The sequence below is a fragment of the Hydra vulgaris genome, chromosome 08 (assembly GCF_038396675.1).
Source record: "Hydra vulgaris chromosome 08, alternate assembly HydraT2T_AEP".
NCBI lineage: Eukaryota > Metazoa > Cnidaria > Hydrozoa > Anthoathecata > Hydridae > Hydra > Hydra vulgaris.
This window is the reverse complement of record NC_088927.1, coordinates 49,405,001-49,417,280: the sequence shown is the minus strand read 5'-3', so window position 1 is coordinate 49,417,280 and position 12,280 is coordinate 49,405,001. Positions and strand designations below refer to the sequence as shown.

The 12,280-nt window shown below is 26.4% G+C and overlaps 1 protein-coding gene across 1 annotated transcript in view; it reads right to left on the bottom strand.

The window, feature by feature from the left end:
* Positions 1-3,593: 3,593 nt before the first annotated feature.
* The window catches only part of LOC100206316 (zinc finger ZZ-type and EF-hand domain-containing protein 1), a 114,892-nt gene continuing 106,205 nt past the window's right edge, over positions 3,594-12,280 (bottom strand). The window contains exons 68-80 of the mRNA XM_065803871.1: positions 12,079-12,249; positions 10,696-10,827; positions 9,858-9,910; positions 9,531-9,643; positions 9,096-9,183; positions 8,894-8,953; positions 6,248-6,364; positions 6,015-6,130; positions 5,828-5,904; positions 5,610-5,681; positions 5,357-5,470; positions 4,268-4,296; positions 3,594-4,178 (exon numbers count right to left, since the gene is read on the bottom strand). Of these exons, the coding sequence (XP_065659943.1) occupies positions 3,995-4,178; positions 4,268-4,296; positions 5,357-5,470; positions 5,610-5,681; positions 5,828-5,904; positions 6,015-6,130; positions 6,248-6,364; positions 8,894-8,953; positions 9,096-9,183; positions 9,531-9,643; positions 9,858-9,910; positions 10,696-10,827; positions 12,079-12,249 (1,326 nt within the window). The 3' untranslated portion in view covers positions 3,594-3,994. The remainder of the gene's footprint in view (positions 4,179-4,267; positions 4,297-5,356; positions 5,471-5,609; positions 5,682-5,827; positions 5,905-6,014; positions 6,131-6,247; positions 6,365-8,893; positions 8,954-9,095; positions 9,184-9,530; positions 9,644-9,857; positions 9,911-10,695; positions 10,828-12,078; positions 12,250-12,280) is intronic.

Sequence of the window (12,280 nt, the reverse complement as noted above, 5' to 3'; positions counted from 1 at the left end):
TGTTCCGATTTGTAATTTTTATTTTGAAAAGATTTTTTCTTTTTTGCTTTTATAACTTTATAATTTTTTTTCAAACTTTCGAACTTTTTTTAATAAACTTTTTAGTTTCACTCTTTTATATAATATTAGGACTTTATTATATTAAAATAAAAATATAATTAAAATTATATTTTTCTCTATTTCGCGAAGGGGCTTGGTAATAAGGCATTTTGTTTTCAACTTGCACCAGTCAGATTGTAATTATATATATTTATTAGATCTTGAGGATAACATTGTAAAACATGTGTATATTGACAAAATAAAACTAAAACACTATAGATGTTAATAGCATAAATCAGTTTAGTTACTCGCATTGCGATACTTTTCAAACATTTTGTATTAAAATTTTCAATTAAAAGCATTTGATGTTGTGAAATTGCATATAAACAACTCATAAGTCTTTCTTATAAATCTATTCAGAAAATAATTGTTCTTAATTATGTGCCGCAATGTTTATAAGTATAAGCTGCTACAGCTTAATTTATCAAGTTTTAAATGTTTTAATACAAATCTTCATGGTTTCAGAGTTACAAAGTTTATATAAAAATATTACCAACAATTTTTACATCAAATACTTCCGTCTTGTATTATAAGATGGCAAAGGCTTCTAGACCTTGAAAAAAGCTTTTATTGGATTCATAACATGTCCCAATTATTGGTATAAACAAGAATACTGCAGCTAAAAGAAGCAGACGTTTTTCTCGTTTAAATCATTAAATTGTTGGTTTTTCATTTAAAAACTATAAATGGGGGAAATATTCCATTGGGAAATATTCCATTTTGCGAGAGAAAAAGATCCAGGAAAAAGAAATTAGATTTTAATTGACTAAAAATCTAATTGACGGTATCATTGAAAACCTGCTCTCTTATTTGCTCGTATTCCAACAAAGTCGAGCAAATAAAGTCTGTCAGACGTTGATCAGATTGTTAAGTAGTTAAATTTCTACTTTCTGCTACTCACTCAAGTTCTACAAGTTTTATAAATGAACGCAACAAATTTCTACAAGTAAACATTTTATAAATGGACGCAAAAAAATTTAGAAGACGAAAGAACTACTGTTCTTTCGTCTTCTAAAATTTGTTTTTATCACCATTAACAAGTTATAAAGATAAAAATGTATATAGTATTATTGAATATATTAAATAAATACTAAAAAAAAGGACTGTGTAGATCAGATTGTTCGTTTGGATTACCGAATTACCTTTTACTTACTGAAAAAAAAATCCTGAAATAAAAAGACAAAAAAGAGTTGTAAAACAGAAACCGCCATCTTTTAAATTAAAACTCGACTATTTGATATGCCACACACAGACACCTACACATCGCTAGAAGACTCTGCTAATGATAATTGGCTAGTTGATTAAGCATTCCTAAAAAGCAAACACAAGTTTCTTCAAGTTGGTTCAATGGCCGGAGTAGACATAAGTCTTTATGCAAAAGAGCATCAATGCCTCATCAAATTACAGCATCACAAAATTTAAAAATTATAAAGCAAATTGGTCGTTCTCAACGACTAAAACGTAAGCGCCATATACTAAAGCTCTTCATAAAAGCAACATCCAATCCTATCTTAAGTCAGAATAAATCACCCAGAGTACAACCATTCGAAAGATGTAACAAGATCAAATAAGAATTTCATAGAATATAAAAAGATATTAAAGTATGGCCTCATGATCAAAATAGTTTTTTTATTTCAACAAGCACTTGAAATAAAAAATTGATCAAGAACTGGTGGAACTCTGTTTTTTTCGATGAACATAATAATAGGTTTCCGTATTTGTTATGCTGGTTCTGATCACCATGCAAGATGGATGTCAAAGCCATTTATTATTCAAAATGATCCTCACCCTCGTACTTTAAAACCCAATGAAGAAGAAAAAGAGATCGAGAGAATGACAGAGTACTTTGCCTTTTTTTACGGAAAGTATTTTTTGAAACGACACTTAGGATACTTTTAGATCAAATCTCACCGATGGTAAAAACTCCGTAAGAAATTAAAAAAAAAGTTTAAAATGAACTACCTTAGTAGTATATGTAAATAATAAAATTTAAAAAGTATATATTTTAAAGCTCTCTGGCAGTGTAAACGAAATTTATGAATATAAGATTTTGAGAAAAACAAACGACGCCAATTTTTTATGTCTTTAAAACAAAAAAATAAATATTTTAACTGCACAACTTGATTATTGCTGTCTATAAACATTTTAAATATATTTCAGTTTGTTTATATTTTCAAAAAATATAAGTATTGAGAATTTTAATGCAAACAAGACAGTTGCTAAGGAACTATATAATCAAAACAACAGCTAAAAAGTTATCATAGTGTATGGAGCTAATTGTTATAACAAGAACTTTGCATAACTTAAACTCATTAAGTCAAAACTATAAGGTTCTGTCTCGAGAATTAACTTTCGAAATTGTTAAAATTTTAATCAAACATTTTTCAACGTTAGAAATTTTGAAATTTTCGTTGAAGTATTTATTACATTATTAAATTCTGCATAGCTGCATCTAAATGTTTTTTTGTGTTATTAATATTCTAAAATCTAAAAAACAGGATAAAGCAATTCTTAAAATCTCTCGCTCCACCCCCCTTTTAACTACACTCTTCAAAATCAATATTGATGGCAAGATTTAGTTTAGCTAAAAAAAAATGTTTTCAAAGAATGTTTATTTTTTTAAAATGATTTACTTTTAAATGTAAATATATATAACTTTTTATATTCCTCCTTACACGTAAGAAAATGCACATTTTCCTTTTTTGGGTATCAAATAAGTTTACAGAGCGGGCTTAAACACTTGGGTTTTACACGGGATAAAGAACACTTTTCTTTTGTCTCAATTGATCGGATAAAAATTACGGAAAAAATATCAAATTTTACGGCAGCAATTTAAACTCTTATTCAATATGGAAACTGACTTTCTCATCCAAAATCTATCACTCAGTTGTTCGAACCTCAGTAGCATCTACATAAAGTAAGGGTCTGGAACTTTGCAGAAACAATGGCGCGATCATGCAACTAGACAGAATTAGAAGGAGTGCATTGAAATCTTTTTTAACCTATCGAAACAGGAAAAATTATGTACACTATTTATTAATTCAACACATCAAAATGTCTACATTAAAACAAATTGAATTTATCTATTTGTCTTTTGGACAACAAATCAACGTAGATATTATTGGATCTCAACTGAACGATACAATAAAACACTTTTTTGTACACGAAGTCTAGTAGGTGTGCAGTAGTAGTGAAATAAATTTTGAAATTATTAAGAACATTAAAAAGGGAATTTTTTTTAAAAATTAATTCAACTTTTCGAAAACCAATTTAAATCAAAAATTTCAAAACTTATTTGGTAATTCGATAAGTTTTTATTGAATATTTTTATTGAATTCGAAATAATTTTATTGATAACGTTTTATTCAAAAATTTTTGAAAATGAACCTTAAGAAACACGTAATATTGAAAATATTCAAAAATCGTCAAATCATTTGATTCACGAATTTTATTTTTTTCACGGGATATATTTTTATCTATAATTATATTACTAGTAAAAGCACTGCATTTTTTTTTTTTTTTACACTCGTATGAAACAACTATTTAATACGATATCTGGTAAATATATATATAAAAAATCTGCTAAATAAACAAAAACTCTGTAAAATCTATCGTTCAAAGGAATAGTTTACAAAGTTTTTGTTAAAACTATTACAAGAAACATATCTAAGATAGTGATTCAAGTTATAAATATGTAAAACAACAAATAACCTCTATTTGTAAATGTTCAAACAGTGAAATTAAAGGACCAGAGAACTGTATAAAATATTTATACAAAAATTATATAACGAAAAAATAAAATAATATTATAAAAATATATAACTGCAGTTTTATTTTAGCAGAAATTTGATGGCAGAGGAACAAAGTAAAAGATTAAAACCAAATGAAAAATATGTTAAAAGGGGGGAGGCTCTGGTTCCGATAAATCTGAACTCATGTCATCACCGTCATCGCTATCTTCATCGTCATCGTTGTCATCATTATCAACAACATCTCCTTCATCTGAATAATCGGTTAACAAACAATCTTCTGGATCACTCGATGCATCACTACCAGTGATTCGCAATGAAATTGTAGATCTGTATAAATCATATATTATATACTTAAAAAAATGTTAAAGAAGATGTAAAATATAATGTGGAGAATAAATTTTGATTTTTATGATTACCTCTTGTTAAAAGAAATTTCTTGGTGGTCCTAAAAATAAGATAAATCGATTTAATAAGAACGCAAAAAAAAAAAAAAAATTGTTAGATAAACAAAGAAAAATGTAAATAAAGGTTATTAAGTCTTTTTGAAACTCAGTTTGAAAATTTGAATGTATGCAGGTACTAAGATATTTGTAAGAAAAATAAATTATTCCAAAATTCATTTCAAAAATATGATCATAAATATATTTCTTTAACCTGAGTGATTCTCAATAAGACAAATTTTTTATTTTTAGGTGGTTTTTACATTTATACTATTTGAAATATTTTAAATATCTTGAAAATGTTCAAATATCTAATATTTTTAACTTAAACTTTTTTTTGACATCACTTCCAACAAGGCTGCAACAAAGGCTTAACATCTTCGCTTCCAACAAGGCAGCAAGCAACCACTATTAGAGTCGGAAGTTAATGGAAGAAAAAAGATGAAGTTAATAGAGCATGATAATGATTGACAGACGACTTAAAAGGTTGCAAATTATATGAATTAGGAAAGCAAGATGAAGGAAGCGAATTCCAAAGAACTGATGTTCGAAGAAAACTCAAGTACAAACTAGTTTCGAACGATACAAATTTAAACCACTATTAGAGTCGGAAGTTAATGGAAGAAAAAAGATGAAGTTAATAGAGCATGATAACGATTGACAGACGACTTAAAAGGTTGCAAATTATATGAATTAGGAAAACAAGATGAAGGAAGCGAATTCCAAAAAACTGATGTTCGAGGAAAACTCAAGTACAAACTAGTTTCGAATGATACAAATTTAAATTTTAAACCAAATTGAAACAATCCAAATTTGCATATAAGCTAATTTCGAACAAAACAAATATTTATGTGTAAAAACAAAATGAGAAACTTTTTTCTTGTTTTATAAATTTTCTCAATAAAAGTTACTTTTTTTAAATATTGTGTCTGTCCTGTGGAAATAATTTAATAACTAAACATGACTTGCATTGTTATTAAATCATGCATAATTTAGTTATTAAATCATGCATAAACTAGTTATTAAATCATGCATAAATTTGCAAATTAATTAGAACATGCATACATTTATTAGCCCCGTCGTAGATGGAAGCGGAACATTACGAGCATTTTGTATCATATCAAATGCTTTGTTGGGTAGATCAATAGCCAATCCAATTGCTGCAATAACTCGGACTGCCTAAATGACATACAGCTTCATTAAATGACACAATTTATAGTATAAATAGACAACTACAAGCAATTGACAGCATTGAAGAAAAAAAAAGTTTAAATAGTTTTCAAAAATTTAATTTCATTGTATGAAAATTATTTCGTACCTTTGAAAAGCATTTTGTAAGCTTTTCGTCGGAAGCTAATCCAGCCACCAGACAATCTGCTTCTCCCCAATCCTATTTAAAGTAAAGTGATATGATTGCTTAATAAAAAATTTTCACGTTTAGCTTAAAAAATTAAATTTAAGCTTAAAAAATTAAGTTTAAGCTAAAAGCCCTTAACTATTTAACTAATATATATCTGGAAAAAATAAATCTATTACCTGGGCAACATTTTCTACCACTAGAAAAAGTTCAGATAAACCACGTATAACAGGAGATATTAAAGTTAAACTAGTGCCTGAAAGAAAACCACAGCAATAAGTTAAAAAAACAAACAGAGTAAGATTAGTGAAAGAAAGCAAAGTATTTTACTATAAAAAAAAATAAATTATATCCTAACTTCCTTACCTGAGTCTCCTTCAATTGAATTAGTATACAAGGTCCAAAGTGGTCGAAGCAAAGATAAATCAGGTCTATTTTTTGGTAAAGTGGGTTCAATATCAGGACCAAACAAATACTCATCCCTAACATAAATTTATTTTTATTGACATAATATTTTTTTAAAAATGAACTAAAAAAAGACTAATATTCGGATAAAAAAAGTCAAAAAGCAACACTTAAAGAAAAACAATCGTGTTTACCCAGCGCAAATTTGTAGTATTCGCAATAAAAGTCCAGTTGCCATTAGTCTTTGTTGACCAACCTGATTGCAAGCCACAACAATTAACCATGTCCATAAATGTTTTAATGGCAGCTTTCTAAGAAGAAGTGAAAAAAGAGAACTTCAAAAATTTTTTTTGTCATTAAAATATACTTCATGTAAAGTTTGAAATTAAAGCATTGTGGTTAATTTCATAATAAGTTTATTATTATTATGTTCAAAAGAACATAATAATAATAAACTTATCATGCAGCAGGTTAATACTTTTATGATCAATATTGTTAGCTATCATGCAACAGGTTATCAATTATGTTATCTTATTATTGCTAGTTATCAATCAACAAGCTATTGTTTCTGCAATCACAACATTGTTATCTATCATTCAACAGGTTATCATTTCTGTAACCATTTTATTGCCTAGTTATCATGTAACAGGATATCATCTGAGTAATCACAAAATTTATAGTTATTATTTCTATTATTTTTAGTTATCAAGCAACAGTCAGTCTATCATTTCTGTTATATATTTGTATTTCAATTCGATACTTTGTAAAAAAATAAATTTGATAAAAAAATATTTTGCAACAAAAATAAGTTAAAAAAGTATAAAATTTAAAATTTTATTTTTTTTATCTTTATAATTCACCTCCCCAAGGCCGACAAGGCCACTACAGATGAGTAGGCTACTTGTGGTTATAACCCTCTCTTAACTCTCTAACTCCGAAACACGATCCATGATGAACAAGGCCACTGCATGGAGAAACAAGTTGAGCGCGGTACTACCAGGGACGTGGCAAGAATTGAACTCGGAACCTCTTGGTTATGAAGCGAGCGCTCTACCACTACACCACTACCGCATTAAGATTGCTACATCGACAACTCTATAACTACTCTTTTGAAGCCTCAAGATCAATAATCCTAATTCTAAAATCACAAATTTTGGAAGGCAGGGTATTTATGCAATAGCTATTAGTATGGAACAAAATTTTATGGTAAACAAAAAAATTATATTCATTAAATTTATTTTCAGACAGGTAAAGTAAGTGATAGTAAAGGATAACTTATTTTCCTCATACTTGTATGAGGAAAATAAGTTATCAACAAGTTACCAAGTAGTAGTTAAAACAACAAGTTACCAAGTACTGATTCAAACAACAAGTTGCCAAGTAGTGATTCAAACAACAAGTTATCAAGTAGTGATTCAACTGAAAGTGAATTTTTCAGTACAAAACAAAAACATATGCAAGACAATTAAACCAGTTGATAAAATAAAAAAAAAATGCAATTAGTGCTCGTATTTAAATACATTAAAAAAAAACCCTGCTATCTCCAACAACAACAATTGACCCTGCTAAATAGTGCATTAAAACACATCTTAGAGAGAAAAATACAAAAATAAAGTTTAAAGGTTAGACAGAAACTATTGTTTATTGGTTTTAATGAAAAATAAATTTTACACTGAGCTAAATTAAAGTTTAGTTCAGTGAAAATTAATTTTTTTTTTACTAAACTAATCAAAAACTCCCCAAGGCCTTAGAAACCACTAAAAAAAAAGGGACAAAATATATATTTTTTCAAAACTGTTGTACAATTTTTCCTCTATCTTTCAATTCCATAACATGAGGCTTAATGAATAAGTCTGCTTTGCAGAGAAAGTTGAGTGCAGCATTAGTAGAAATGTGGTAACTAATTCAGAACTTCTTGCTTATAAAGCAAGCACTCCAATAATGATGATTTATTCTTGTTTTACATCAAAACCAATTCTGTTATAGTAATACAAAGGAAGAAAATTATGCCCTTACCCTATATATACTTATCCTATATGTAAGATTATGTATTTACATACGAAGGTCACTATGATCTAGGTATATGATATATATATATGTAGATCTATGAGTCTTCAAAAATTTGCTACTTTGTAAGAAATGGAAATATAGTTATATTTATAGTAATATAGCTATATCACTTGCATTTTTATTTAAAAGATTTTAATTGTAATAAATAGCATTTCAGTTTAAAAATTTTTTTCTTGATTTTTTAAATAAAATTATTTTTGTAAGTATATTAAAAAGTTTACTTGCAATTTATTTTGCATCCTTAAAAACAAGTTTTTTAATACTTATATATTATTAAATAACAGATGAAATAGAGGCCAATAATCAGCACAAATTTGAACCATCTTCACGTTTTAAACTCTCAATTGATTCTAATATTGAAACCAATAAGTTACTGAAGAAATTATTTTTATTATACTAACAATTTATTAACAGTAACAAGTGAAAGATTTAGATTGTAACAAGAATTCAAATGACATTGCTTTTGACATCACGTACTAAAACGTGGTTCATTTATAGTAATCTCAGAGGTACCAAGGTTCTATATCAAGTCTTACACTGGTTATTAAGTCTTATACAGGTATACAATGACACTTTACCTAAACCTACAGTCTGATATTTTTTACCATTTAAGGTTTATTTCCTAACAATTCATATATAAATTTTTAACCTCAATAAAAAGTCAACCATTTTTGTTATATAATAGAATTACATTCAATACAATTGTAAACTCCTTACAAATCAAACTTTCTTAACAACATTAATTTATAAATATCGCAATACTACTTTACCTTGCTACATGATGGTCTTGAGAGAGAAGTGCACTTAGAATCGTACAACCAGTCTCAAATCTAAAAAGAAAGAATATTTAAGAAAACAAATCATGCATAAAATTTTTTTCAGAATGAATAATTAAAAAAAAAGAAGCAAATATGCATACTTTAAAAAAAAAAAAACCAATTAACCAATCAAAAAAAATTAATATATAATTGCCTTCCTAACTGTCCTCCTGTAACCACAAATTTCCATCCCCAGTCATTATTACTTGAATCAGAAGTGAATTGGTAATATATAGTATCTCCTAAAATACATACTCTTGGATTCATATACATATAAAAAATAACTATAAAAAATATAATATAAAAAAAGACTATAAAAAATAAAACAAACTCAAATTTATGAGCTAAATAAAAAAGCATTAAAATTTATATTTTTTAATTAAAAATTAGAACTAATGAAGTCTTTATCTCATTTGTTAAAAAGTCTGTAAATTCTGTCAGGGTTACTAAAGGGTGTATGTAATGCCATTTTGAACATGTTTTTGTCAAGTTCTGTAATAAAATTCCAATTCTAATTCTGTAAAGTTGTGTAAAATATTTCCTAATTTCTGTCAAGGAGTTGATTGTTACAAAGCATAAAAAAATCAACCTGGCATTTCAAAATCCTGCCAATCGCCAGAGCCACTAAAAACTCTTCTGTTCTGCTGTAAATTTGGTGATGTAGATAAAATTAGTTCATCACAATTGTATTCTGTAGAGCATCTATAAAAAAAATTAAATAATTATGCACAGTTTATTAGAGAAATAAAAAACTAATAGAAAAGAAAAAAAAAAAAAAATGGTGACTATGTTATTGATGGCAACAATATATAAAATAACAACAATAAATATGTTTAATATTTAATAATAAATTTTTTTTTTTATAAACTCTTATTTTTGCAAATTAAAACAAGAAATCTTTAAATAAAATAAAAACCTCTCATCAAACCGCACAAAAAGACTTGATGCTCCAGGAATACAAACTTTGTCCTTAAAAAAAACAATTTTTTTCAAACAAAATAAAAATTTACAGATAAAGAAAATAATTAATAAATAATTGAAAGTAGTATATTGGGTATTAGAAATAAATACGTACTTCATTGGTATTTTAATTAGATGTGTATTTCAAAGATTACTAGTTAAGCAAAAGTTAATTATAAGCACTGTTATGTTTAGATGTACCTTTTTTTTAGGTATCCTAAAAGTTATAAGCAGAGGCATAATTTTATTTTTTAGACAGAAAATCAAATACAACAATAAAAATTTCCAAATCAATTATACTTTTATTTTAAAGTTCTCACAAAGTTTTTTTTTTTTTTTTACAAAAATATGATTATAAAGATTTTTTTTAAAACTAACTTTTTTCTCCTCAATTGAGTTGCATTTTTATGCAAATCTTATTTCCATCTTTTTTTTTAATCTTATTTATAAACATGTTTTTTTTTTTTTTTAATTTTTTAATATTATAGAAATTAAAAGTTTTTTTTATGTCAATAAAATTGAATTTATATTAGAAACAAGTTTAAACACAATTTACCAAAAATTAATTCTGATTTACTTTGCTTCCACCACCTTTTAACCTTTTATGCCAATTCAATTGAAGCTTAATAGAATTCATGACAATAAAAAATCTATGGCAATTGTTTCAACTTTTTATTATTATATCAAATTTTTATTTGATTTAAAGAATTATAAATATGGAACGTTTTATGCAAAGACTATAAAGTTATGCCTCTAGTATAAGATGCTATACAAGGTATGATTAACTGGTCAACCTCTATTTTTGCATTATTTTTATATTTATGTTCTGATTCCACTGTGATACTTGGTAATTGAACTTCTCCCATACACTGAACAGCTGGCAAGGCAAGAGGCTTGCTGCAACATTGAATGAAATTGAATACAACCTAAAATTATAAATTGATATTTTAAAAATATATTATACATCATATAACTATTATACTTCTTTTAACTATATAATATAAATTTTTTATTATATAGTACAAATTATATTATAAAAAGAATATAATATAATTAAAAATTATATCTAATAACCCTAAAAAACAAAGATCACAATCAAAGAGATCTTTAAAAATAATGCCAGTTATGTTTAAATATACTCTCACACTCTTAAATTTTTATGCAGTTATGATCTCTCTTAAACTTAAATATACTCTCACACTCTTAAATTTTTATGCAGTTATGATCTCTCTTAAACTTAAATATACTCTCACACTCTTAAATTTTTATGCAGTTATGATCTCTCTTAAACTGTGAATAAAAAGGTGTAAGTAGTTTTTCCATTATTATTCAAAAACTAAAACAAAAATTAAATAAAAAAAGATTAGATAAAAGTTTGGTTTCCAAAAGTTATAGAAATGTTGTATAGCACATTGTATAATGTTCCATTTTGTTATACAACAAGTATTGCTTAAATTGATTTGATTCTTTTGAACTTGAATTATGAATGTCTGAACTTGAATTATGAATGTCTGAACTTAAATTATGAATGTCAGAATTTGAACTATGAATGTCTGAACTTGAACTATGAATGTCTGAACTTGAGCTATGAATGAACTTAACTGAACTTAAACTATGAATGTCTGAATTTAAAAATCATCTGCAATCTTTGTTTTGCAACATAAATTTTGTTGTTAAGTTGTGTAACTTATGCAAGAAAATGTTTCCATTACGTTGGCATTATTACAACTTTTAGAAACCAAGCTTGAAAAAGAGTAATTCTAATTTCATTTACATGCATGAACCTTTAGTTAACTAAAAAAAGATTAGCAATCTAAAATCAAACACCAAACATGACATCCAACACTAATTAAGTAATATTTTTTCTATACTTTAAATTATTCACCTTAACAACATCATAACAGGCCATCAAAGTGAATAGTTAAGCATAATATTTTGATTTTAAACCCTTAAACTTCTTAATTCTGTTTTCTCTTTGTAAAAAACAAATACAAAAAATCAAACAAATGCAAAATTAATTTTAAATATTTTGATGTCTAATCAAAAGTCTCAAATCAAAGGGTATAAAAATATCAAAATTAGATATGTAAAAGCTTATTTTGGATTTTATACTCTTGTAAGAAACATTGGCAAATAAAGAAAAACTATTTAAATGTAAGAGTTATTTGAGTTCATACCTTTTGAAAATGTTCTTTACTTTCATTGCTCTGTATAAGATCCAACAGCCCCACAATTTGATGAGGATCAATATCACCTAACATTGGATAGATATCAATGGATTTAGGCCAGACAGCAAATAACCAGCCTACAAGATGTCTAGCATAACCAACTGATACAGCATGTGTAAGCTAAACAAAAAAGCATAAAATAATTACTAAA